Here is a 27,461-nt window from a genome sequence, read left to right as displayed (position 1 = left end):
AGGACTCATGCAGAAGAGTGTGATCCTGGAAACGGCGCACGATAGTAAGAAGTGATGGACTCCTAATGAGGCATGGATGCAAGCCGGAACCCCACACTATAAATACCACCCAGTCGAATTGGAGGACTGTGATAGAGCAAAGCAAAAAAAAAATAATAATAATGGACTCCTAAGGAGGCAGGAATGCAGCCCGGAACCCCACACTATAAATACCACCCAGTCAAATTTGGAGGACTGTGATAAAGCAAAATAATAATAATAATAATAATAATAATAACATGATAATCCAATGATTGATCTCATAAATGAATTAGTAAAAGATGCTATAATCTATTTCAGTTGGTACAGTTGCTGAAATTCCATTCCGAATTTCGTTATCTTGACCTACTTCTTTTCTCTATCGATTTTCCTTCTGTCTTACAGAGAGCTGGACTCCACCTTTTCAAGAAAAGGCTTCCTGTTCATTCTGGGGTTAAAGCTCTGCTTAAACCTGAGCCTATACCTGGGAAAAAACATGGTAAGTTCCTTTCCCTTTCTTGTCAGTTTTGCAAGCTATTATATCTCTTGATGTCTGGACGGACAGGAAGTCTCCAACAGCGCTGTTTCTTGTTTTTCATGGGTTTCTACCGAGGTTACGTAGCAGAAACAGAGAAATACGCAGTGGGCAATGAAAAATCATTTGAAAGATGTTCATATAACCTCACTGTATAAGGATGGCGTTTTTTCTCCATGAAACATCAAATATCTCTCATAAATTTCGTTACGTTTTGTTTGTAAAATCAATCTTTTGTCTAATGTAATAAGCTTTGTATGTTTGGGATCATTTGATAGCAAACATCAGCATTTTTCCAGAGGCCACGTGGCCTACGTTAGAGTCAAAACAGAACACTCGTATTGCAAAAATGATAAATGTTCGTAATGATGACATAACTAGAGAAATCTCACCATCACCTTCATGACACTGGAAAACATGAATGCAAGAATCTTTCTTCTTTCAATAAGAAAAAAAATTTCACGTTTCAGTTCCTTGCTTTATAACTTAATGACTTTTAGCACAGACTGGAGAGACAGAGGCATTCAGACGTTATTACTCTTCTAACTTTGCAGATTGCAAACCAACTGACGTATGCGTTGCCAACGGTGGTTATTGCATCCAAAGCAAGAAGAAAGAAGACTGCAATGGCCTCTTTTTTCCCAAGGAATGCAAGTCCTCACTATGTTCCTGCTGTGTGGAAGGTAAGAAGACGAACTCTAGAGAAAAATGTAGTTCGCGAACTCATTTCGTTTTCTTAAGCAAGTGATTCATTTTGCAGTTTCACCTACATCCTGGCAGTATATCGAGTGAGCCTTCTGCGCCTCGTTCCTAAGTATTCCCTAAAATAGCAATCACTATTTTATCATTAAAAACGTCATTTAAGAAGCAGTAGCTTGCCTGGACCGTTGTGATCCCTGAAAAATGCCATTGACCATAAATTCAGACATGGGAAGACTTTTCTTCGGATTCAAGCCACTCGTTAGAAGCAGATTTCTTGTTCCATTTGTTCTGTGTACTTTTTATCAAGAACTTTGCTTCTCGACTTCCATTCTAAGCTTGAAAGTTTTGACTCTGTACTAAACTGATGCCTAATGAAAGATATATTGGTTCTTGAAAAATTGTTGCATAAACATTGCTAAGCCATATTTTCCAGGCTTCCTTATGATGTGCAATCTGTTTTGAATGTTCTTATGGGTTCACTTACCTTGATAGTGCATGAAATCCAAGATTAATATGAGTTAAATAGTCATGGAATTTGGTATCACATAGTGGCTCATAAAATTGTTTCAAGATGGTCTATTTTCTAGCCTCATTTACTAAACTTTGTTAAAATAAAAGGATCTGAAGACAATTAGTTTAGTGATTGCTTCTTCAAGGCTTTTTTTCACATTTTTTTCTGAGAGAATCTGGGATCATTGCCTCCTCCATAAGTTGCGAATTGATGCAGCCTGCCAAGAGTGATACGAAATCTCATAGTCGTTCATTCATTCTCACGATTGTTTCATAGGATAGGAATTGTACATCCTTGCTTTTGGCATCAACTACATTCCAACAGGATGGATGATGAATACGCAACAGGGATAGGATAGGCAGACAGACAGACATCTGGGCCGCCAACTCAGAATGCCATTATGAGGAAGGCAAGGCCCTGAGCAATGCATTCGAGTAGAGTGTTACTGAACATTTCATATATTCTCACCTTTGTGACTTTTTGGATGGAGTTGGTGCTCAAGTTATCAGCCGAATTCTTCTGGATTTCATTCCGGCGACATTGCCAGGGGTCCCTCGCTGCTCCTCCTCCTCCCCCTCCTCCAAAGCCTCACATCAAAAAGTTAATGTGGAGAATGAATTGTTAAGTCAAAAATATCATTTATACCACACTCATGTTACTAAGATGTTATGAAACAACTCTGTATAGTGACCCATCTCTTTCAGTTCTTTCTGTTAGATACTGATTAGTGATGTTATATGAAGACTAGAACACAATAGAGGTGGTAAACATTTCTAGTTTTCTTCCCAAGTTTCATGAGGTTACTAAGTATTCCATATGAACATCATGGACACCAACAACACCATCACAATTTCTCTCTCTCTCTCTCTCTCTCTCTCTTTTATCTGTTTGGTATGTACATAACTTTCTTCTTTTTGCCAGATAAATGTGACAGCAATCCATGTGGTCCAAACTCCCACTGCCAGAGCACACCCGGCAGTTACGAATGCGTCTGCGATGTTGGGTACGAAAAAGTCAACGGGGATTGTGTTGGTAAGTGTCGTTTTATTATTGTTTCTTACTGGGATCTTAAACGCTCTTTCAGCTTCCGCTTCGAAATATAACCATAAGAAGAGTCCTAAGTGAGTCAGAGTCAGAAATTTATATGTTTAACATAGCTTACAAGGCTCTAATCGACCCTGTTTAATGAAAAGGAGAGAAATCACTTACTCGTAAAGTAACCTACCTCGAAGACTCCACCACAAACCGGCAACTCAGCAGATAAATCAAGTTGTTAGGTCTAGGCTAAGACCAAACTGGAAAAACAAGGAAAATTAATTGAAAATCCCAAAACCATGAAACTCAATTACTCCTCAAATAGTCATTTTGATTTAAAAAAATTGTCACACACTATCTTATTGTCAAAAACCCCTTCAGTATTTTCCCAAACAAAATGGTTAATTAGGGAATTCATTTTCTGTGGTGGGGACAAACCGATAAATACCCAATGAAAATACCAAATGAATTTCACACAACTTCAGCTCCCTTCAGAGTATCTGTAAAAGTTCAAAGGATTTTCAGAGTATTTTTTTCACTATTGACCTTCTTGATGGATCTTCTGTGCGCCTCCCATCGGGCTTTCAACACTGGTAATCGCTCAAAGAGACTGCAGTCTCCTGACTCACTATAGAAATGTATTATGTTTTCATGCGCCATGATGGGTGTATGAACACACGCACGCTAGTCTTCTCACAGTTCTGATATTTGAGTGCATGAACACAATAAATTGTTCTAGGTCCTTCCATGAACACACCCTGTTTGACACACAAACAGACATACACAACTGCATTTTTCTGACATCACAATCACGACTACAGCTGGGTCAAATTCGCACCCGCGCTCTCGTCTCTGAAGTCAGATAATGTTTGGCTTTTCCGTTCGAAGACCCAAAGTATTTGCTGATACCTTAAAGTTTCCCATAACACTCGAGGCTGTGTTGCTACTCATTCCAATCTGTTCATATATATATATATATATATATATATATATATATATATATATATATATATATATATATTATATATATATATACATATATATGTGTGTGTGTGTGTGTGTGTGTGTGTGTGTGTGTGTTTGCATGTATATCAACAATGAAAAATTATGTGTTTTTTCGGATCGATTTGTGAATATATCTAACTTCTTTTTCGAGGCTCTGAACAGAGGATAGGTACCTAGCACATCCTGGCACTACCGAAATTTATCGAAAGACTGACAGTTCCCGAAACAAGTTTGACCAGTTCGAAGAGATACGTAACGAGAGGATAAAATAACAACACAGAGCTTGTTTGCAGTTTGTCTATTGTTTTGGGAAAATTTGAACTTGTGTGTGTGAGCGACTGCTTCATTTTCTCCTCTAATTACTTGAAGATGACTTTTCTTACCTATTTTCCCACTTTCAGATATTAATGAATGTGACTCAGTCAACAATGCTTGTCTAAGCAATGAAGATTGCACCAACGTCCCAGGGAGTTACACCTGTACAAGTGAGTGTCTGTTTCATCTCGATATATATATATATATATATATATATATATATATATATATTATATATATATATATATATACCTTTAATTGCACCCATTGTTTATGCTTGTTTGAGAAGGTTTCTCATCTTCCAGGTGTGTCGGATTCTAGGTACTAATCTCTTTATAATCCCTATCTGTCAGTTATACGAATCTTCTTGTATTGTCTTTCCCTCATTTATGTCAGTTTCTTCTCAGTAAAGGACGTTTAACGTCAAAAGGTCTCGCAGATCCTCCTTCGTTTATTTTTCCTTCGTGGCATATATCTTTATTTATGGATTTATCACGTTCCTAACTTTCGTGATTCAGTTATACATAATGAGGGCCGCGTTTACTTTCGCTATTCTGTTTCCTCTTTTGAGATGTGTCGTCACTACCTTCTCCAAGTCTCTTGTGGCTGCACATTCAACCAGAATTCGTCTTAAGTTCTTGAAGAAGTGCCTTTCTGAACAAGTGCTCCCTAAATCCTTGCTGCCACGCCGTCTAAGAAGGTATGACAATCACCCATTCTGATATGATTGTCTTAAACCTTTAATTGCACCCATTGTTTATGCTTGTTTGGGAAGGTTTCTCATCTTCCAGGTGTGTCGGATTCTAGGTACTAATCTCTTTATAATCCCTATCTGTCAGTTATACGAATCTTCTTGTATTGTCTTTTCCTCATTTATGTCAGTTTCTTCTCAGTAAAGGACGTTTAACGTCAAAAGGTCTCGCAGATCCTCCTTCGTTTATTTTTCCTTCGTGGCATATATCTTTATTTATGGATTTATCACGTTCCTAACTTTCGTGATTCAGTTATACATAATGAGGGCCGCGTTTACTTTCGCTATTCTGTTTCCTCTTTTGAGATGTGTCGTCACTACCTTCTCCAAGTCTCTTGTGGCTGCACATTCAACCAGAATTCGTCTTAAGTTCTTGAAGAAGTGCCTTTCTGAACAAGTGCTCCCTAAATCCTTGCTGCCACGCCGTCTAAGAAGGTATGACAATCACCCATTCTGATATGATTGTCTTAAACCTTTAATTGCACCCATTGTTTATGCTTGTTTGGGAAGGTTTCTCATCTTCCAGGTGTGTCGGATTCTAGGTACTAATCTCTTTATAATCCCTATCTGTCAGTTATATGAATCTTCTTGTATTGTCTTTTCCCTCATTTATGTCAGTTTCTGCTCAGTAAAGGACGTTTAACATCGAAAGGTCTCGCAGATCCTCCTTCGTTTATTTTTCCTTCGTGGCATATATCTTTATTTATGGATTTATCACGTTCCTAACTTTCGTGATTCAGTTATACATAATGAGGGCCACGTTTACTTTCGCTATTCTGTTTCCTCTTTTGAGATGTGTCGTCACTACCTTCTCCAAGTCTCTTGTGGCTGCACATTCAACCAGAATTCGTCTTAAGTTCTTGAAGAAGTGCCTTTCTGAACAAGTGCTCCCTAAATCCTTGCTGCCACGCCGTCTAAGAAGGTATGACAATCACCCATTCTGAGATGATTGTCTTAAACCTTTAATTGCACCCATTGTTTATGCTTGTTTGGGAAAAATTCTCATCTTCCAGGTGTGTCGGATTCTAGGTACTAATCTCTTTATAATCCCTATCTGTCAGTTATATGAATCTTCTTGTATTGTCTTTACCCTCGTTTATGTCAGTTTCTGCTCAGTAAAGGACATTTAACATCGAAAGGTCTCGCAGATCCTCCTTCGTTTATTTTCCTTCGTGGCATATATCTTTATTTATGGATTTATCACGTTCCTAACTTTCGTGATTCAGTTATAACATAATGAGGGCCGCGTTTACTTTCGCTATTCTGTTTCCTCTTTTGAGATGTGTCGGCACTACCTTCTTCCAAGCCTCTTGTGGCTGCACATTCACCAGAATTCGTCTTAAGTTCTTGAAGAAGTGCCTTTCTGAACAAGTGCTCCCTAAATCCTTGCTGCCCACGCCGTCTAAGAAGGTATGACAATCATCCCATTCTGAGATGATTGTCTTAAAACCTTTAATTGCACCCATTGTTTATGCTTGTTTGGGAAGGTTTCTCATCTTCCAGGTGTGCGGATTCTAGTACTAATCTCTTTATAATCCCTATCTGTCAGTTTATACGAATCTTCTTGTATTGTCTTTACCCTCGTTTATGTCAGTTTCTGCTCAGTAAAGGACGTTTAACGTCAAAAGGTCTCGCAGATCCTCCTTCGTTTATTTTTCCTTCGTGGCACGTTCTTAACTTTCGTGACTCAGTTATATATATATATATATCTATATATATATAATATATATATATATATATATATATATATATATATATCTATATATATATAGATAATATATATTATATATATATATATATATATATATATATATTTTTAACCACAAGAGTTTACCATAGCCTAGTTTGAAAAACCAATTTTCAGCCAACTCCAGAGATGGCATTCAACAGAACAATGGTAGGTTACGTTACCAGTTAGATGTTTTTGCTTTAATTTTGGTTTAAACGAGTGTCATTTGACCTCATTTGAGATTTTTCCCTGTTAGATATATGATATAAATTTATATATATATATATATATATATATATATATATATATATATATATATATATATATATATATATATATAGATATATATCTAACAGGGAAAATCTCAAACGAGGTCAAATGACACTCGTTTAAACAAAATTAAAGCAAAAACATCTAACTGGTAACGTAACCTACCATTGTTCTGTTGAATGCCATCTCTGGAGTTTGGCTGAAAATTGATTTCAAACTAGGCTATGGTAAACTCTTGTTGTTAAAAATTAAAAAATATACTTTTTACTTTCCAAAATTAGCTAACATGAAAATGGAAGAATTATTAATTAAACTTGACTCAAAAAGAAACGTTAAACTGTCATATTCCTCTCAAAATCATATTTAAGTAAGTACCCCCTTTTCCCCAAAGTGTCCAAACATTCATAGCTTATTGATAATCATAATCAGTCAAAGAAAAACCCATAGGTGACTTCGAATCCATCTGAAATAAAGAGACCATAATTATGACACCATAAAACATTAAAGTTCATCAATAAAGAATGTGTGTCGCACCTCACTTCCCTCTCTCTAGACTCAAGTAATTGTCACTTCAAATGTTAACTTTCCAAAGTTTCTCGTTACCTTGTCCGACGGACCTGCAACACCTCTTCCAGCACCTCTTCTGTGGTGTGTTCCACACACACTATCAACCAAAATCAGCGAGTCCCCATTTGCAACTTTTGCCACTTGACTATATGTCATTTTCAGTTCATCATGAACACACACACACTCACCGACTGGCACACACAAGGCAGGCACACTTCACCCATGAAACTCGTGATCTTCATAGCGCGTCACTGACCCTAATTGTGCGCCGGTTAGTTTTTTCATCTCAGCATCTTCGTGGAATCAAAGCATTTTGCATCTGTCTCTAACCTGCAAGAGCTAAGGTTATCACCCAATTATTTAATAATATAGACTGTTGGTGCCTTAAAGACCTAGATATATATATATATATATATATATATATATATATATATATATATATATATATATATATATGTGTGTGTGTGTGTGTGTGTGTGTGTGTGTGTGTGTGGTAGTGGTTACTAACACACAGCCCTAAGGTAATGTGCACCTGAGTGGGGGCCCGTAATTTGGGGAAATAGCATTAAATAATTTTAATCTCACCTTGCTAAATGTTCTTATGGAATTTATTAATAGGTATATAGTTTTGGGAAAAATTAAATTAATGTGTCCTTTTATGTGTTTATTCTTTGCTATGGGTTCTTATAAACTTTCCACCTTTGTGTTTCTGGGCGCTTGGACTGATAAAACTATTTTCTTTGAAAGGCACTTTGTTGCAATTACGAGTTAGTAGGCACGAGGGAATTTTACTGAGTACGATAGTCACTTATCACTGTCTATTGAACACACACTTCTGCACTTTCCTCTCTACTGTTTCGTTTCTTCATCTTCTCAGTTCTGCTACTGACGCCCACTCTTCTGTTCTGCACTCGTTCTCCCCCTTATCCACTCTGTCTTTTTTCTTTTCTGCCCTTCTCTCTCTCTGTCTGGCTTTTTTATTGGGATATCTTCTTGGCACCGCCCTTTTGGATTTTTGGATTTTGACTGGGTGTGGCATCTTCTGAAAGAATTCTTGTGTTTGAGTAGCTACAGATTTTATACAAAACCACCTTCCTGTCTTTTTTTCTGTTGTGATTCGTAGACTCTAAATTAGGAAACGCCTCTTGTTCATGCCCTGGCTTTTTGGGGGTGTGTACCTTTGGTAACCTCATAGGTTATTCGTTGAGACCCCTTTTTGGGCTGTCCTACGATCTGGCACTCCTGATTTAATTGGTTAAGACCCTAGGCCTATCCATGGAAATGGTGGAGCTTTCGAGTTTAACACTTCCCCTTTCTTAAACAAACAAGGGAGCTTAGAATTCTTCTCTAACATATGCCAGATGGGATATAGGAATTATCCCTGGCACCAATTATATCTTGCGAAGAGGGCTTGTGTAGGCGTAAATGAGGTGTGACGAGTTGAGTTCCAATTTCTCAAAGATGCCTGGGAAATATCGCTTGTCGGCCACTAATCTCCTCGTCGGCCACTAATCTCCGGTACGGGCAGATGTTTTTGGGGAGATGATATCCAGACTCTCGATGGCTAAAGTGTCCTGGTCGTTGGGGTTGAGTCCGAGAAAGACGATACTTTCATAAAACCATTATTTTATTTCATTCTTTTTCCCTTTTCTTTTCTTATTATCCGTGCCTCTTCTTAAGTACTTTTAAGTTAATGCCTTTTGAAATAATTGCCTTAATTCTTTAACGACACTGTAACAGTCTCGGCCCGCTACCTAGCTGTCTCCGACAGCGTTAACTAAGCTGAAGCAAATATCATACCTACAAGAGGACTCGTAACTTATGCTTCTTGGAAATCATATTGAAACTTTAACTTAAAAAACATCAAAACGTAAATGTAAACATGAGCAAATCCTTGATTGAGTAGCGTTAAGGGCAACAATCAAAATTGAATGTAAACATGAATAAATTCTTGAGTAAGTAGCATTCAGAGAAACATCAAAAACTGAATATGAACATGAATAAATCTTTAAGTAACATTAAGAATGACATTAAAACTGAACATAAACATAAACAATCCTTGATTAAGTAATATTAAAAGAAATCATCAAAGTGCATTAAAAAATGAGTAAAATCACATTAAGAAACATGAAAACTGAATGCAAACATAAATAAAATCACCAAAAACAAGAAAAACTGAAGGTTAAACATGAATTAGCCCTAAGTCACATAAGTTATATAAATGCATGGTAGAAGCAAAAAAAAAAAAATTATAACTTTCCAAGTTTACAGTATATGATTTGTTTCAGTCCTCTGTCCTATTCCATCTAGGTGGATATTGCCTTTCTTTATGAAAAAATAAATTTCATTCTTCGTTGACGACACTTGATGACTTATTGTTTGCTGCGACCTGCTACTTGGGGACAAGTCCTGGGAGATAATATCATGGTGTATATGTATGCAATAACAAGTGTGTCCTTGACTTCCTACTGAGATTGTGTATTGTGGTTACGCAAAATTTCATTGGACATTCTTACTGTAATTTCTGAGTAACCTTGTACATTAAACCTTATAACTTTACTGTTTGATACTAAAACAAAATTGGCAACTTAGTTAAAGGAACCGGTTAGTGGTTAATACTTGTAGGTTTCTTCTACTGTGAAAACAATTAGTAAGTTTTCACCAATCAATATTTTGTTAGTAAGTTTTCAACAACTACTATCTTGTTAATGAGTCTTCATCAGTTAACATCTTGTTAGTGAGTCTTCATCGATTAATATCTTATTAGTAAGCTTTCATCAATCAACATCTTATGGATTGAACAAAGTAAGTGTATTAATTACCCCTTCAAAATCATAATCATTTCTGAAACGAATTCCCTTATCTAAAATCTCTTAGTATCTATCTTAACCCTTTTCATTTTATTCTTTTACTTCTAAGAATGTTTCTTATGGAATGATTAAACTTAATATACGTCTTGAAATTCTTATACTGCGCATTGAACCGTTTCTTACATACCCAAATATTTCCCTTCAAGTCAAAATAAATTTGAAGTTAGTGCACATAACTCCAAAATTTTGCTAGAAACCGACTAATTAAAGTAAGAATTGCAACAATAAAAAAGATTATTCCTAAGTCGACCGGTGAAGGTAAACTTAGCAATAAGAAATCAGATATACACGTGAATAATAGGATGGATCAATGGGTTTGTTCTTCTATTTCACTGAAAAGTGACTCTTCTATTTCTTAGGTTATATCTAGTACCTTCTTATGGAATGTCTTCTGACCTCTCTGTCATTTCGGATTCTTCAACTTCTTTGGTTCTCTTAACCTTGTCCTTGTTTATCCACATTCTAATGATTCAGCATATGTAGAAGGCATTTGGTTATTCCTTTTCTTAACCTTTATCTTAGTCTCTTGTACGTCTACAACCTTCCATGGTCCTGTGAATTTAGTGGCTAACTTATAATTAATACCGCTTCTTACTTCCTTCTTAATATAGACTTCATACCCCTTTCTTGTAATCTACTGGCCTTAATCCTTCTTGATGCTTCTCTATCATATTCTGCTGGGCTTCTTCTAGATTCTTGTGCAATCACTTGTGGATTATTTTAAAGTTTCCGATTCTTATCTTCATGATATCTTCAGAGTAATTAGGCTGTATTGGCTGATTCACCCATGCATAAGGTAATCGGGGTTCATATCCCATCAAAGCTTTTATGGGAGTTGCTCGAGTACTCGTATGATGCCTTGCATTTAATGATAATTGGACTAAAGGTAAATTGACGTCCCAGTCAGGATCCTGTCCTACTGTGTGATGCAATACGTTTAAAACCTTCCTGTTATCCTTTCTACCAAGCCATTGCTAGCTGGGTGATATGGCTGAATCACTACCTTTTCTACCTAAAGGCGTTACAAATTTCTTGAACTAACAAGTTGTTGAACTCAGTCCCATTGTCAGAGATAATGAGCTGTGGGACAGAATATCTGCAAAATATCTTATCGAAGAGAGCGGTTGCACATTCCTTGGCACTTTTACTAGTTAGCGTACCAACTCTGTATATCTTGTGAGAGCGTCAATACATACTAGTATACTCTTATTCCCTTTACTCTTGGTATGAAAATTAGTGATAAGATCATAGATATCTCTTTCGAAAGGAGTCTGTGGGATAGGATTTCCCTAGAGGTACTTCCTTGTCTGTTCTTCCCTTGTAGCTGTTGCATGTGTTGCAGCTCTTCACATAATTACTAACATCCTTGTGAATTCCCTTCCAATGGAAAGTTCTTTGTATTAATCTAAATGTCTCATCCCTTCCTGGGTGAGCTCTTATGTCATCGTCGTGCATTAGCTCAATGACCTTATCTCTTAGACTCTTAGGTACTAACCTTTTGTGAAGCACACCTAGTAGAAATTGACCAAATGGATCATATTCGTGACACATCCAAACTAATACGTCATCTATGTCAGTTAATGCATCTGTGGGACCTCCAACCTTCCTACCTAGTCGGTTAATTCTGTTGGCTGTATTTTCTTTCATTTCTAACATAATTGAGCAGTTCTCTTAAATCTTCATCTCTTTCTTGTTCTCTTATGAAATTTTGCCGGGAAAGCTCCTCTGTATAATGCATGGTGAGTACATTTATGTCATTGCACATTGTTTCATTCTTTTCTTCTTCTTCTTGACTTATCATATATATACTATCACCTTGTGACATATATCTGATAATGCATCTGCCACCTTAATCGGCTTCCCCGGGACATATTTCACCTCTATATCATAATCTTGGCTGTTATGAACCAACGGGCTCTTCGGACCAGAAAAATTAGGGTTCTTTAGCATTTCTACTGTGGCTGAATGATCTGTAAACACGGTTATCTTGTAACCAAAATGATATATCTGAAATGCTTTCAAGCATCTATTATAGCTAGAGACTCGAGGTCTGTTACTGAGTAGTTCACTTCTGAGGGCTTTAATTTCCTACAGTTATAATCTATGGCATTATACTTATTATCTTGTTTTTGCATTAAACATGCTCCAATACCAATGCGGCTTGCGTCCGTGGCTAAAAAGAATTCCTTGCCAAAGTCTGGGAAGCTAAGTACTGGGGTGTGTGTTAATCTTTCTTTCAATTCATCAAAATGCTTTTTTTGCTGTCTGTCTGTCCATGTGAATGATACATGTTCCTTTAAAAGTTTAGCTAGTGGAGCGGATATGACTGCAAAGTTCCCTATGAACTTGCGGTAAATAAAAACCTGCTAACCCTAAGAATGACTTTATTTACGTCCTTCTTGCGCTGTGGTGTAGGATATTCCTTAATTGACTTAATCTTTGCGTCATTTACTTTTACAACCCTTTTCACTTAGTGTATGCCCAAGATAGTGTATTTTCCTTTAAGGAAGTTACACTTGTTTAGTTTAAGCTTCAGGTTGGCCTTTCTTAATCTCTTTAGGACTTCTCTGACTAAGTCTATATGTTCCTTTATGGTATCTGTTGCTATTACCAAATCATCTATGTAACAGTGTACATCCTTGCCTAGTAAGTCGCCCAAAATTTTATCTATTAATCTTACAAAAGTTACCGGGCTTGACTTTAGACCAAAGGGCATTCTTACATACTGGTATCTGCCGTTACTAGTGGAAAAAGCAGTCAAAGGTTTACTTTCTTCGTCTAGAGGGATTTGCAAGAATCTCTGCAATAAATCTATAGTGGTGAAGTACTTCTTGGGCCCTAGTGTGGCGATAAGATCTCGCATTGACGGCATGGGATAAGGATCATTTTCAGTAATTTGGTTCAATTTTCTGTAATCCACAACTATTCTATAAGTTTTGTCCCTTTTAGGAACTAGCAAGAGTGGGAAAGACCATGGGGATTTAGATGGTTCTATTATTCCTTGCCTATTCATTCTTTGTACTTTTCTTTCGATGATCTCCTTCTGGGAATGTGCTACTCTGTTGGCTGGTATGTAAATTGGCTTTGTGTTTGATGGAATGTCTATCTTGTGCGTTATTTCCCTTGTATTTCCCAATGTGTCGCCATCAAGAGTGGACTATATCTTATATTTGCACAGCAAGTCTATGATTTCTTCTCGAACATGGTTTTTCTTAATGTCCTTTAAATGAGATCCTATCTTGGCTCTTCTCAGTTTTATGTCCCGAGCATAATTTTTATTTCCTTTACTGATTGATCCTACTGTTTCTCCTTCTACCACTCGGATAGGTATGGAGTATACTTCTGCTAGGCCTATCTCTGTACCTGGTGTTAACTTAAACCTTTCCTCCTCCTCTCCTATTTGTAACCTGTAACGCTATGTGCTCTAATTTCATGTAAAACTAGAAGAATAATGTATCCATTTACTTGCGACTTTTCAGTAAGCGTGAGAATTTCCTTCCCTTCAAAAATTGGATTTACTGTACATTCTACCCACGTACCTTCCCCAGGTTTAAGTCTTAATTCCCTCTCTAACTTTAAGTAAGTGCATTGATTTGATTCTAAGAGGTTATTGATCTGTTGTGAACTCGTGATGCATTCTGGATATCTTCCCTCTGTCTTATCCTTCTTTAAAATACCTTTCACCGTGGGGTTCTCTTGAGTCTGGGTTCTTTTAATTGACCTGCATATTGGTATTCTAGAAATCTCACGACCGTTTTTAATCACTAGTTGTTCTCTAGGGGCATCAATGCTTACCCCTTGTCTAGCCATAGTTGGGTAACCTATCAGCAAATGGGCAAAAGCTAATTGTATATCCCGGGCTGCCAGAACCTTTTCTCTTAGTGCAATTCTTCCTAGCCTAAATGGGAAGTCTAACTGTCCAATTACATGGATATTATTACCCTGGACGTCTGTGATTCTACAATCTACCGCTGGGTTAAAACTTAATTGAGAAAAATACAACCAATACACCTTTTCTGACATTATATTCTTAGGACTACCTGTATCAAAGAATGTAACAACCTATATAGGATTCTCAAGTCCGCCATGTGAGGGAAATAATGGTCTGTAATTATATTCCTTCCCTACATCAACTTTGCTAACCTGTGTAGCTTGGCTAAGCCTTGGCATTCCGGACGCTCTCTCTGTTATAGAGGAAGATCCATTGTACCAGTAAGCAGAAAATTTCCCATTGCGTCGTCTGACATTGGCTGAACTAGTTGACACCCTATACTTGCTGTTTGATTAGCATACCTATATGGGACAGAATCCCTATTTCCTCTAGCTAGGGGATATTGACTATGGTTTCTACTTCTGCCTCTTGACTGAGATCTACCTCTAGGAGTTGAAACAAATTTATTTCTGCATTCTTGAGCACTATGTCCTGTTTTCTTTTGGAAAAGACAGAAGGCCATCCCTCGGCAGTCACTGGCATAATGTCCTCTCTTCTGACAGTTATACCACGTTACTGTCGAAAATCCTCCTTGAGAGATTTACCTGGCATCTTATTTTGATTTCTAGATGGTGTCCAAGATTTATTTGGCCCCCACCCCTTCCTTTTGTCCTATAGCAACTAAAGGTCTGTATATAGGATTCTCTTCAGGTCTTCTACCTAGGATTTTTTGTTTCCTCCTCTTCAATCTGGGCTACATCATCGGATGTCTCCCACTTACGAGTCATCCTTCCAATAACTTCCGTTGGCAGGCTTCCAATCATTATTGCTAGTCTAAATATTTTTTTACATGAACCCATTAGCATTTTTTGCTTGCCTCCTTCTACCTCTATCCAACCTATGGATTCCATGAAGTTACCCCATTCATTCCTATTGTTATACAACTGAGAGCTAAACTCTTGTTAGCCTCTTTCGTCTAACTTAAATTGACGCACTATCCTTGCCAGGCTAGTAACTGGATCTCTGTCACCAACTGTGGAATAAACCTTCCTAAAAATACCATTTCAGTTCTTCCCAATTCTTAGGATCTCGTATGTCTCGGAGTCCCCGTTATGCTGTCTAGGCGTGTCTCCACCTGCTCTATCCAGTTCCCTAAGTTGCAAGCTAACTGACCATCCCTTCTTCCGCAAATTTAGCTGTGTGATTAATTACATGTCCCTTATGTGTTCCCATTACTGTTGCGCTCGAATTTGCGGACTGTGTACCTTCCGCCATGGTTAATTTCCTTGTTTGATTTCTCGTGAGCACAGGCGTTCTTACGTTCTGATTAGGAGTCGATCTCCCCTTGACCATCGACTCGTTAATGGAAATTTTCTTAAGTACTGAGTATCATTAAAAGTATGAGTTATGACAGTAATATCCCGAAAGAAAATAATGATAATAACAATAAATTACCCTTACTTACGTATTCAATCACCAAAATAAAAGAATTTTCCCCTTTTCCCCAGAAATATTCTGAAAGTCTTACATTACCGGTAGGCGATTCTTAAACAACCACAAAAACCCTCTTAACAGTACTGGTAAAACGATACTGAACTGACCATAAAGTGTACGGTAACGAGAGACCTCCCGTGAATTACCCTGGTTATCCTAAACGCCCCTTAAACAAAATAAAATAAAAACAAGTAAACATTCACTCAACTTAGCAAATAAAAGTAAAAAGCAAATATTAAAGCAAAAAAAACCAAGTATAAGAAATCACAAAACAACCAAAATCACAAAAAAAAGAGCATAAAATGACACAATCAAAATTCAAATTAAATTTAAAGTTATTGGTTAGTAAATACAAATGTTCAGGAAAGGGTCTTAGTAGTTGATTAGTTAGAATTAGTAAAATGAAGAAATATCGTAGTTTCGTTGCCAAAAAAAAAGTTTAGTGTGAAAATCTTTTAATCTCAAAGTACCAAACTGGGTATCTTAAAATTGTCTAACTGAAAGGTTAATAGCGTAATTTACTTTTAATAAGGTTTAATTTTTGTGTAAGTGTGGGGACATTATCTGGGACTTATCTTTTGTCGTCTTCGGGCTACGTCTGACAGTTGTGTTGTGTTTAACTTGCGTTGTTCGACACGTTGTTTTCCTCTCTGCGGGAAGGGGATCTCTCTCTCTCTCTCTCTCTCTCTCTCGGGATTGCGTTGACCTCTCTCTCTCTCTCTCTCGGGATTGCGTTGACTGATGCATTTTTGATATTATGCGTTCGACATCTTCTTCTAGTATCTTTTCGAGGAACTTCTTTCGACTGTTCTTGTACTTCGGAGTGGAGTTTCTTTTTCACGAAGTGTGGGTGGCTTTTTTTCTTGGTAGAACGCTTTTATTGTTACGACTCGGTAACTGTCTTTGTATTTGGGAGAAGCACTGGTAACTGTCTTTGGGGGAGAACTTTCTATTTTTGAGTGGAGGTTTTGGATTAAAATCTCTTATGCCGACACTAAAACTTTTGATCCCGTTCGCGGCCGCTGTTTTTAACTGTCATTCATGTCTCTTTTCATCCCGCCGCTGCGTACCATTTAACTGTGGTAGTGGTTACTAACACACAGCCCTAAGGTAACGTGCACCTGAGTGGGGGCCCGTAATTTGGGGAAATAGCATTATATAAATTTAATCTCACCTTGCTAAATGTTCTTATGGAATTATCTTAATAGGTTTATAGTTTGGGAAAAATTAAAATGATGTGTCCTTATATGTGTTTATTCTTTGCTAGGGGTTCTTAAAACTTTCCTCCTTTGTGTTTCTGGTCTCTTGGACTGATAAAAACTATTTTCTTTGAAAGGCACCTTGTGCAATTACGAGTTAGTAGGCACGAGGGAATTTTACTGAGTACGATAGTCACTTATCACTGTCTATTGAACACACACTTCTGCACTTTCCCTCTCTACTGTTTCTTCATCTTCTCAGTTCTGCTACTGCGCCACTCTTCTGTTCTGCACTCGTTCTCCCCCTTCTCCACTCTGTCTTTTTCTTTTCTGCCCTTCTCTCTCTCTGTCTGGCTTTTTTATTGGGATGATATCTTCTTGGCACTGCCCTTGGATTTTTGGATTTTGACTGGGTGTGGCATCTTCTGAAAGAATTCTTGTGTTTGAGTGGCTACAGACTTTATACAAAACCACCTTCCTGTCTTTTTTTCTGTTGTGATTCGTAGACTCTAAATTAGGAAACGCCTCTTGTTCATGCCCTGGCTTTTTGGGGGTGTGTACCTTTGGTAACCTCATAGGTTATTCGTTGAGGCCCCTTTTTGGGCTGTCCTACGATCTGGCACTCCTGATTTAATTGGTTAAGACCCTAGGCCTATCCTTGGAAATGGTGGAGCTTTCGAGTTTAACACTTCCCCTTTCTTAAACAAGGGAGCTTAGAATTCCTTCTCTAACATATACCAGATGGGATATAGAATTATCCCTGGCACCAATATATCTTGCGAAGAGGGCTTGTGTAGGCGTAAATGAGGTGTGACGAGTGATTTGAGTTCCAATTTCTCAAAGATGCCTGGGAAATATCGCTTGTCGGCCACTAATCTCTGGTACGGGCAGATGTTTTTGGGGGAGATGATATCCAGACTCTCGATGGCTAAAGTGTCCTGGTCGTTGGGGTTGAGTCCGAGAGAGACGTACTTTCATAAAACCATTATTTTATTTCATTCTTTTTCCCTTTTCTTTTCTTATTATCCGTGCCTCTTCTTAAGTACTTTTAAGTTAATGCCTTTTGAAATAATTTCCTTAATTCTTTAACGACACTGTAACAGTCTCGGCCCGCTACCTAGCTGTCTCCGACAGCGTTAACTAAGCTGAAGCAAATATCATACCTACAAGAGGACTCGTAACTTATGCTTCTTGGAAATCATATTGAAACTTTAACTTAAAAAACATCAAAAGTGAATGTAAACATGAGCAAATCCTTGATTGAGTAGCATTAAGGGTAACAATCAAAATTGAATGTAAACATGAATAAATTCTTGAGTAAGTAACATTCAGAGAAACATCAAAACTGAATATGAACATGAATAAATCTTTAAGTAACATTAAGAATGACATTAAAACTGAACATAAACATAAACAAATCCTTGATTAAGTAATATTAAAAGAATCATCAAAGTGAATTAAAAAATGAGTAAATCACATTAAGAAACATGAAACTGAATGCAAACATAAATAAATCACCAAAAACAAGAAAACTGAAGGTTAAACATGAATTAGCCCTAATTCACATAAGTTATATAAATGCATGGTAGAAGCAAAAAAAAAAATTATAACTTTCCAAGTTTACAGTATATGATTGTTTCAGTCCTCTGTCCTATTCTATCTAGCTGGATATCGCCTTTCTTTATGAAAAAATAAATTTCATTCTTCGTTGACGACACTTGATGACTTATTGTTTGCTGCGACCTGCTACTTGGGGACAAGTCCTGGGAGATAATATCATGGTGTATATGTATGCAATAACAAGTGTGTCCTTGACTTCCTACTGAGATTGTGTATTGTGGTTACGCAAAATTTCATTGGACATTCTTACTGTAATTTCTGAGTAACCTTGTACATTAAACCTTATAACTTTACTGTTTGATACTAAAACAAAATTGGCAACTTAGTTAAAGGAACCGGTTAGTGGTTAATACTTGTAGGTTTCTTCTACTGTGAAAACAATTAGTAAGTTTTCACCAATCAATATTTTGTTAGTAAGTTTTCAACAACTACTATCTTGTTAATGAGTCTTCATCAGTTAACATCTTGTTAGTGAGTCTTCATCGATTAATATCTTATTAGTAAGCTTTCATCAATCAACATCTTATGGATTGAACAAAGTAAGTGTATTAATTACCCCTTCAAAATCTTAATCATTTCTGAAACGAATTCCCTTATCTTAAAATCTCTTAGTATCTTTCTTAACCCTTTTCATTTATTCTTTTACTTCTAAGAATGTTCTTATGGAACGATTAAACTTAATATACGTCTTGAAATTCTTATACTGCGCATTGAACCGTTTCTTACATACCCAAATATTTCCCTTCAAGTCAAAATAAATTTGAAGTTAGTGCACATAACTCCAAAATTTTGCTAGAAACCGACTAATTAAAGTAAGACTTGCAACAATCAAAAAAGATTTATTCCTAAGTCGACCGGTGAAGGTAAACTAGCAATAAAGAAATCAGATAAACTACACGTGAATAATAGGATGGATTAATGGGTTTGTTCTTCTATTTCACTGAAAAGTGACTCTTCTATTTCTTAGGTTATATCTAGTACCTTCTTATGGAATGTCTTCTGACCTCTCTGTCATTTCGGATTCTTCAACTTCTTTGGTTCTCTTAACCTTGTCCTTGTTTATCCACTTCTAAGGATTCAGCATATGTAGAAGGCATTTGGTTATTCCTTTCTTAACCTTTATCTTAGTCTCTTGTACGTCTACGACCTTGTATGTCCTGTGGAATTTTAGTGGCTAACTATAATTAATACCACTTCTTACTTCCTTCTTAATATAGACTTCATCCCCTTTCTTGTAATCTACTGGCCTTAATCCTTCTTGATGCTTCTCTATCATATTCTGCTGGGCTTCTTCTAGATTCTTGTGCAATCACTTGTGGATTATTTTAAAGTTTCCGATTCTTATCTTCATGATATCTTTAGAGTCATTAGGCTGTATTGGCTGATTCACCATGCATAAGTAATCGGGGTTCATATCCCATCAAAGCTTTTATGGGAGTTGCTCGAGTACTCGTATGATGCCTTGCATTTAATGATAATTGGACTAAAGGTAAATTGACGTCCCAGTCAGGATCCTGTCCTACTGTGTGACGCAATACGTTTAAAACCTTCCTGTTATTCCTTTCTACCAAGCCATTGCTAGCTGGGTGATATGGCTGAATCGCTACCTTTTCTACCTTAAAGGCGTTACAAATTTCTTGAACTAACAAGTTGTTGAACTCGGTCCCATTATCAGAGATAATGAGCTGTGGGGCAGAATATCTGCAAAATATCTTATCGAAGAGAGCGGTTGCACATTCCTTGGCACTTTTACTAGTTAGCGGTACCAACTCTGTATATCTTGTGAGAGCGTCAATACATACTAGTATACTCTTATTCCCTTTACTCTTGGTATGAAAATTAGTGATAAGATCAATAGATACTCTTTTGAAAGGAGTCTGTGGGATATGATTTTCCCTAGAGGTACTTCCTTGTCTGTTCTTCCCTTGTAGCTGTTGCATGTGTTGCAGCTCTTCACATAATTACTAACATCCTTGTGAATTCCCTTCCAATGGAAAGTTCTTTGTATTAATCTAAATGTCTCATCCCTTCCTGGGTGAGCTCTTATGTCATCGTGTGCATTAGCTCAATGACCTTATCTCTTAGACTCTTAGGTACTAACCTTTTGTGAAGCACACCTAGTAGAAATTGACCAAATGGATCATATTCGTGACACATCCAAACTAATACGTCATCTATGTCAGTTAATGCATCTGTGGGACCTCCAACCTTCCTACCTAGCTCGGTTAATTCTTGTTGGCTGTATTTTCTTTCATTTCTAACATAATTGAGCAGTTCTCTTAAATCTTCATCTCTTTCTTGTTCTCTTATGAAATTTTGCCGGGAAAGCTCCTCTGTATAATGCATGGTGAGTACATTTATGTCATTGCACATTGTTTCATTCTTTTCTTCTTCTTCTTGACTTATCATATATATACTATCACCTTGTGACATATATCTTGATAATGCATCTGCCACCTTAATCGGCTTCCCCGGACATATTTCACCTCTATATCATAATCTTAGGCTGTTATGAACCAACGGGCTCTTCGACCAGAAAAATTAGGGGTTCTTTAGCATTTCTACTGTGGCTGAATGATCTGTAAACACGGTTATTTTGTAACCAAAAATGATATATCTGAAATGCTTTCAAGCATCTATTATAGCTAGAGACTCGAGTCTGTTACTGAGTAGTTCACTTCTGAGGCTTTAATTTCCTACAGTTTAAATCTATGGCATTATACTTATTATCTTGTTTTTGCATTAAACATGCTCCAATACCAATGCGGCTTGCGTCCGTGGCTAAAAAGAATTCCTTGCCAAAGTCTGGGAAGCTAAGTACTGGGGTGTGTGTTAATCTTTCTTTCAATTCATCAAATGCTTTTTTGCTGTCTGTCTGTCCATGTGAATGATACATGTTCCTTTAAAAGTTCAGCTAGTGGAGCGGATATGACTGCAAAGTTCCCTATGAACTTGCGGTAAAAACCTGCTAAACCTAAGAATGACTTTACGTCCTTCTTGCGCTGTGGTGTAGGATATTCCTTAATTGACTTAATCTTTGCGTCATCTACTTCTACACCCTTTTCACTTAGTGTATGCCCAAGATAGTGTATTTTCCTTTAAGGAAGTTACACTTGTTTAGTTTAAGCTTCAGGTTGGCCTTTCTTAATCTCTTTAGGACTTCTCTGACTAAGTCTATATGTTCCTTTATGGTATCTGTTGCTATTACCAAATCATCTATGTAACAGTGTACATCCTTGCCTAGTAAGTCGCCCAAAATTTTATCTATTAATCTTACAAAAGTTACCGGGCTTGACTTTAGACCAAAGGGCATTCTTACATACTGGTATCTGCCGTTACTAGTGGAAAAAGCAGTCAAAGGTTTACTTTCTTCGTCTAGAGGGATTTGCAAGAATCTCTGCAATAAATCTATAGTGGTGAAGTACTTCTTGGGCCCTAGTGTGGCGATAAGATCTCGCATTGACGGCATGGGATAAGGATCATTTTCAGTAATTTGGTTCAATTTTCTGTAATCCACAACTATTCTATAAGTTTTGTCCCTTTTAGGAACTAGCAAGAGTGGGAAAGACCATGGGGATTTAGATGGTTCTATTATCCTTGCCTATTCATTCTTTATATTTTCTTTCGATGATCTCCTTCTGGAATGTGCTACTCTGTTGGCTGGTATGTAAATTGGCTTTGTGTTTGATGGAATGTCTATCTTGTGCGTTATTTCGCTTGTATTTCCCAATGTGTCGCCGTCAAGAGCGACTATATTCTTATATTTGCACAGCAAGTCTATGATTTCTTCTCGAACATGGTTTTCCTTAATGTCCTTTAAATGAGATCCTATCTTGGCTCTTCTCAGTTTTATGTCCCGAGCATAATTTTCATTTCCTTTACTGATTGATCCTACTGTTTCCCCTTCTACCTCTCGGATAGGTATGGCGTATACTTCTGCTAGGCTATCTCTGTACCTGGTGTTAACTTAACCTTTCCTCCTCCTCTCCTATTTGTAACCTGTAACGCTATTTTGCTCTAATTTCATGTAAACTAGAAGAATAATGTATTCCATTTACTTGCGACTTTTCAGTAAGCGTGAGAATTTCCTTCCCTTCAAAAATTGGATTTACTGTACATTCTACCCACGTACCTTCCCCAGGTTTAAGTCTTAATTCCCTCTCTAACTTTAAGTAAGTGCATTGATTTGATTCTAAGAGGTTATTGATCTGTTGTGAACTCGTGATGCATTCTGGATATCTTCCCTCTGTCTTATCCTTCTTTAAAATACCTTTCACCGTGGGATTCTCTTGAGTCTGGGTTCTTTTAATTGACCTGACATATTGGTATTCTAGAAATCTCACGACCGTTTTTTAATCACTAGTTATTCTCTAGGGGCATCAATGCTTATCCCTTGTCTAGCCATAGTTGGGTAACTATCAGCAAATGGGCAAAAGCTAATTGTATACCCGGTCGGGCGCCAGAACCTTTTCTCTTAGTGCAATTCTTCCTAGCCTAAATGGGAAGTCTAAACTGTCCAATTACATGGATATTATTACCCTGGACGTCTGTGATTCTACAATCTACGCTGGGTTAAAACTTAAGTGAGAAAAATACAACCAATACACCTTTTTCTGACATTATATTCTTAGGACTACCTGTATCAAAGAATGTAACAACCTATATAGGATTCTCAAGTCCGCCATGTGAGGGAAATAATGGTCTGTAATTATATTCATTCCCTACATCAACTTTGCTAACCTGTGTAGCTTGGCTAAGCATTGGCATTCCGGACGCTCTCTCTGTTATAGAGGAAGACCATTGTACCAGTAAGCAGAAAATAAATTTCCCATTGCGTCGTCTGACATTGGCTGAACTAGTTGACACCCTATACTTGCTGTTTGATTAGCATACCTATATGGGACAGAATCCCTATTTCCTCTAGCTAGGGGATATTGACTATGGTTTCTACTTCTGCCTCTTGACTGAGATCTACCTCTAGGAGTTGAAACAAATTTATTTCTGCATTCTTGAGCACTATGTCCTGTTTTCTTTTGGAAAAGACAGAAGGCCATCCCTCGGCAGTCACTGGCATAATGTCCTCTCTTCTGACAGTTATACCACGTTACTGTCGAAAATCCTCCTTGAGAAGATTTACTGGCATCTTATTTTGATTTCTAGATGGTGTCCAAGATTTATTTGGACCCCTTTCCTTTTGTCCTATAGCAACTAAAGGTCTGTATATAGGATTCTCTTCAGGTCTTCTACCTAGGATTTTTGTTTCCTCCTCTTCAATCTGGGCTACATCATCGGATGTCTCCCACTTACGAGTCATCCTTCCAATAACTTCTGTTGGCAGGCTTCCAATCATTATTGCTAGTCTAAATATTTTTTTACATGACCCATTAGCATTTTTTGCTTGCCTCCTTCTACCTCTATCCAACCTATGGATTCCATGAAGTTACCCCATTCATTCCTATTGTTATACAACTGAGAGCTAAACTCTTGTTAGCCTCTTTCGTCTAACTTAAATTGACGCACTATCCTTGCCAGGCTAGTAACTGGATCTCTGTCACCAACTGTGGAATAAACCTTCCTAAAATACCATTTCAGTTCTTCCCAATTCTTAGGATCTCGGTATGTCTCGGAGTCCCCGTTATGCTGTCTAGGCGTGTCTCCACCTGCTCTATCCAGTTCCCTAAGTTGCAAGCTAACTGACCATCCCTTCTTCCGCAAATTTAGCTGTGTGATTATTTACATGTCCCTTATGTGTTCCCATTACTGTTGCGCTCGAATTCGCGGACTGTGTACCTTCCGCCATGGTTAATTTCCTTGTTTGATTTCTCGTGAGCCACAGGCGTTCTTACGTTTCTGATTAGGAGTCGATCTCCCCTTGACCATCGACCCGTTAATGGAAAATTTTCTTAAGTTACTGAGTATCATTAAAAGTATCAGTTATGACAGTAATATCCCGAAAAGAAATAATGATAATAACAATAAATTACCTTTACTTACGTATTCAATCACCAAAATAAAAGAATTTCCCCCAGAAATATTCTGAAAGTCTTACTTACCGGTAGGCGATTCTTAAACAACCACAAAAACCCTCTTAACAGTACTGGTAAAACGATACTGAACTGACCATAAAGTGTACGGTAACGAGAGACCTCCCGTGAATTACCCTGGTTATCCTAAACGCCCCTTAAACAAAATAAAATAAAAACAAGTAAACATTCACTCAACTTAGCAAATAAAAGTAAAAAGCAAATATTAAAGCAAAAAAAACCAAGTATAAGAAATCACAAAACAACCAAAATCACAAAAAAAGAGCATAAAATGACACAATCAAAATTCAAATTAAATTTAAAGTTATTGGTTAGTAAATACAAATGTTCAGGAAAGGTCTTAGAAGTTGATTAGTTAGAATTAGTAAAATGAAGAAAATATCGTAGTTTCGTGCCAAAAAAAAAAGTTTAGTGTGAAAATCTTTTAATCTCAAAGTACCAAACTGGGTATCTTAAAATTGTCTAACTGAAAGGTTAATAGCGTAATTTACTTTTAATAAGGTTTAATTTTTGTGTAAGTGTGGGGACATTATCTGGGACTTATCTTTTGTCGTCTTCGGGCTACGTCTGACAGTTGTGTTGTGTTTAACTTGCGTTGTTCGACACGTTGTTTTCCTCTCTGCGGGAAGGGGATTTCTCTCTCTCTCTCTCTCTCTCGGGATTGCGTTGACCTCTCTCTCTCTCTCTCTCGGGATTGCGTTGACTGATGCATTTTTGATATTATGCGTTCGACATCTTCTTCTAGTATCTTTTCGAGGAACTTCTTTCGACTGTTCTTGTACTTCGGAGTGGAGTTTCTTTTTCACGAAGTGTGGGTGGCTTTTTTTCTTGGTAGAACGCTTTTATTGTTACGACTCGGTAACTGTCTTTGTATTTGGGAGAAGCACTGGTAACTGTCTTTGGGGGAGAACTTTCTATTTTTGAGTGGAGGTTTTGGATTAAAATCTCTTATGCCGACACTAAAACTTTTGATCCCGTTCGCGGCCGCTGTTTTTAACTGTCATTCATGTCTCTTTTCATCCCGCCGCTGCGTACCATTTAACTGTGGTAGTGGTTACTAACACACAGCCCTAAGGTAACGTGCACCTGAGTGGGGGCCCGTAATTTGGGGAAATAGCAGTTATATAATTTAATCTCAGCTTGCTAAATGTTCTTATGGAATTATCTTAATAGTTTATAGTTTTGGGAAAAATTTAATAAATGATGTGTCCTTATATGTGTTTATTCTTTGCTAGGGGTTCTTAAAACTTTCCTCCTTTGTGTTTCTGGGCTCTTGGACTGATAAAACTATTTTCTTTGAAAGGCACTTTGTTGCAATTACGAGTTAGTAGGCACGAGGGAATTTTACTGAGTACGATAGTCACTTATCACTGTCTATTGAACACCACACTTCTGCACTTTCCCTCTCTACTGTTTCTTCATCTTCTCAGTTCTGCTACTGCGCCACTCTTCTGTTCTGCACTCGTTCTCCCCCTTCTCCACTCTGTCTTTTTCTTTTCTGCCCTTCTCTCTCTCTGTCTGGCTTTTTTATTGGGATGATATCTTCTTGGCACTGCCCTTGGATTTTTGGATTTTTGGATTTTGACTGGGGTGTGGCATCTTTCTGAAAGAATTCTGTGTTTGAGTGGCTACAGACTTTATACAAAACCGCCTTCCTGTCTTTTTTTCTGTTGTGATTCGTAGACTCTAAATTAGGAAATGCCTCTTGTTCATGCCCTGGCTTTTTGGGGGTGTGTACCTTTGGTAACCTCATAGGTTATTCGTTGAGACCCCATTTTGGGCTGTCCTACGATCTGGCACTCCTGATTTAATTGGTTAAGACCCTAGGCCTATCCATGGAAATGGTGGAGCTTTCGAGTTTAACACTTCCCCTTTCTTAAACAAGGGAGCTTAGAATTCCTTCTCTAACATATGCCAGATGGGATATAGGAATTAACCCTGGCACCAATATATCTTGTGAAGAGGGCTTGTGTAGGCGTAAATGAGGTGTGACGAGTTGAGTTCCAATTTCTCAAAGATGCCTGGGAAATATCGCTTGTCGGCCACTAATCTCCCTCGTCGGCCACTAATCTCTGGTACGGCAGATATTTTTGGGAGATGATATCCAGACTCTCGATGGATAAAGTGTCCTGGTCGTTGGGGTTGAGTCCGAGAAAGACGATAACTTTCATAAAACCATTATTTTATTTCATTTTTTTCCATTTTCTTTTCTTATTATCCGTGCCTCTTCTTAAGTACTTTAAAGTTAATGCCTTTTGATATAATGTCCTTAATCCTTTAATCCTTTAAACAACACTGTAACATATATATATATATATTATATATATATATATATAATATATAATCTAGCCTCCTGTGGGGGCAAGCCAGCCTTAATGGGTGCCAGTCCCAAGCCCGGATAAATAGGGAGGGTGGGTTGGTGTCAGGAAGGGCATCCGACTGTAAAAACCCACGCCAAAACCAATGGAATGAGTCGTGATATTGATGAGAATAGGGCTAGGGCGTACTCCGTAAACGACGCACAGACACATCGCCCTAACTCTGTGGACAAGGCGAGGGCTACTGCATCATGAGCGGGTGCAGCTAAAGAAGCGAGCTCTAAATGTGATCAGAATAGGCCAGCTCAATATTGGGTCTATGACAGGAAGAGGAAGAGAGTTGGCAGAGTTAATGAGGATAAAGAGAGTGGATATTTTGTGTGTGCAGGAAACTCGATGGAAGGGTAATAAAGCTAAAGAACTGGGGGATGGCTACAAGTTAATCTATAGTTGGAGCAAATGAGCAGGGTAGGAATGGCGTTGGAGTAGTGTTGTCGGGGGAAATGAAGAATGCAGTGACGGAAGTGAGTAGAAAGAATGACGCATT

General features: G+C 37.6%; 1 protein-coding gene across 1 annotated transcript in view; it reads left to right on the top strand.

Annotated features, from left to right (window-relative positions):
- The first annotated feature begins 7 nt into the window (after positions 1–7).
- Positions 8–27,461, top strand: part of LOC135215923 (latent-transforming growth factor beta-binding protein 4-like) — a 593,663-nt gene continuing 566,209 nt past the window's right edge. Inside the window, exons 1-5 of the mRNA XM_064250878.1 lie at positions 8–19; positions 424–517; positions 1,108–1,236; positions 2,688–2,798; positions 4,208–4,291. Coding sequence (XP_064106948.1) covers positions 8–19; positions 424–517; positions 1,108–1,236; positions 2,688–2,798; positions 4,208–4,291 — 430 coding nt within the window. The remainder of the gene's footprint in view (positions 20–423; positions 518–1,107; positions 1,237–2,687; positions 2,799–4,207; positions 4,292–27,461) is intronic.

Source organism: Macrobrachium nipponense, chromosome 5 (genome assembly GCF_015104395.2).
Source record: "Macrobrachium nipponense isolate FS-2020 chromosome 5, ASM1510439v2, whole genome shotgun sequence".
NCBI classification, from domain to species: domain Eukaryota; kingdom Metazoa; phylum Arthropoda; class Malacostraca; order Decapoda; family Palaemonidae; genus Macrobrachium; species Macrobrachium nipponense.
Note: the sequence above shows the minus strand (reverse complement) of the source record. Positions and strands in the feature narration are given on the sequence as shown.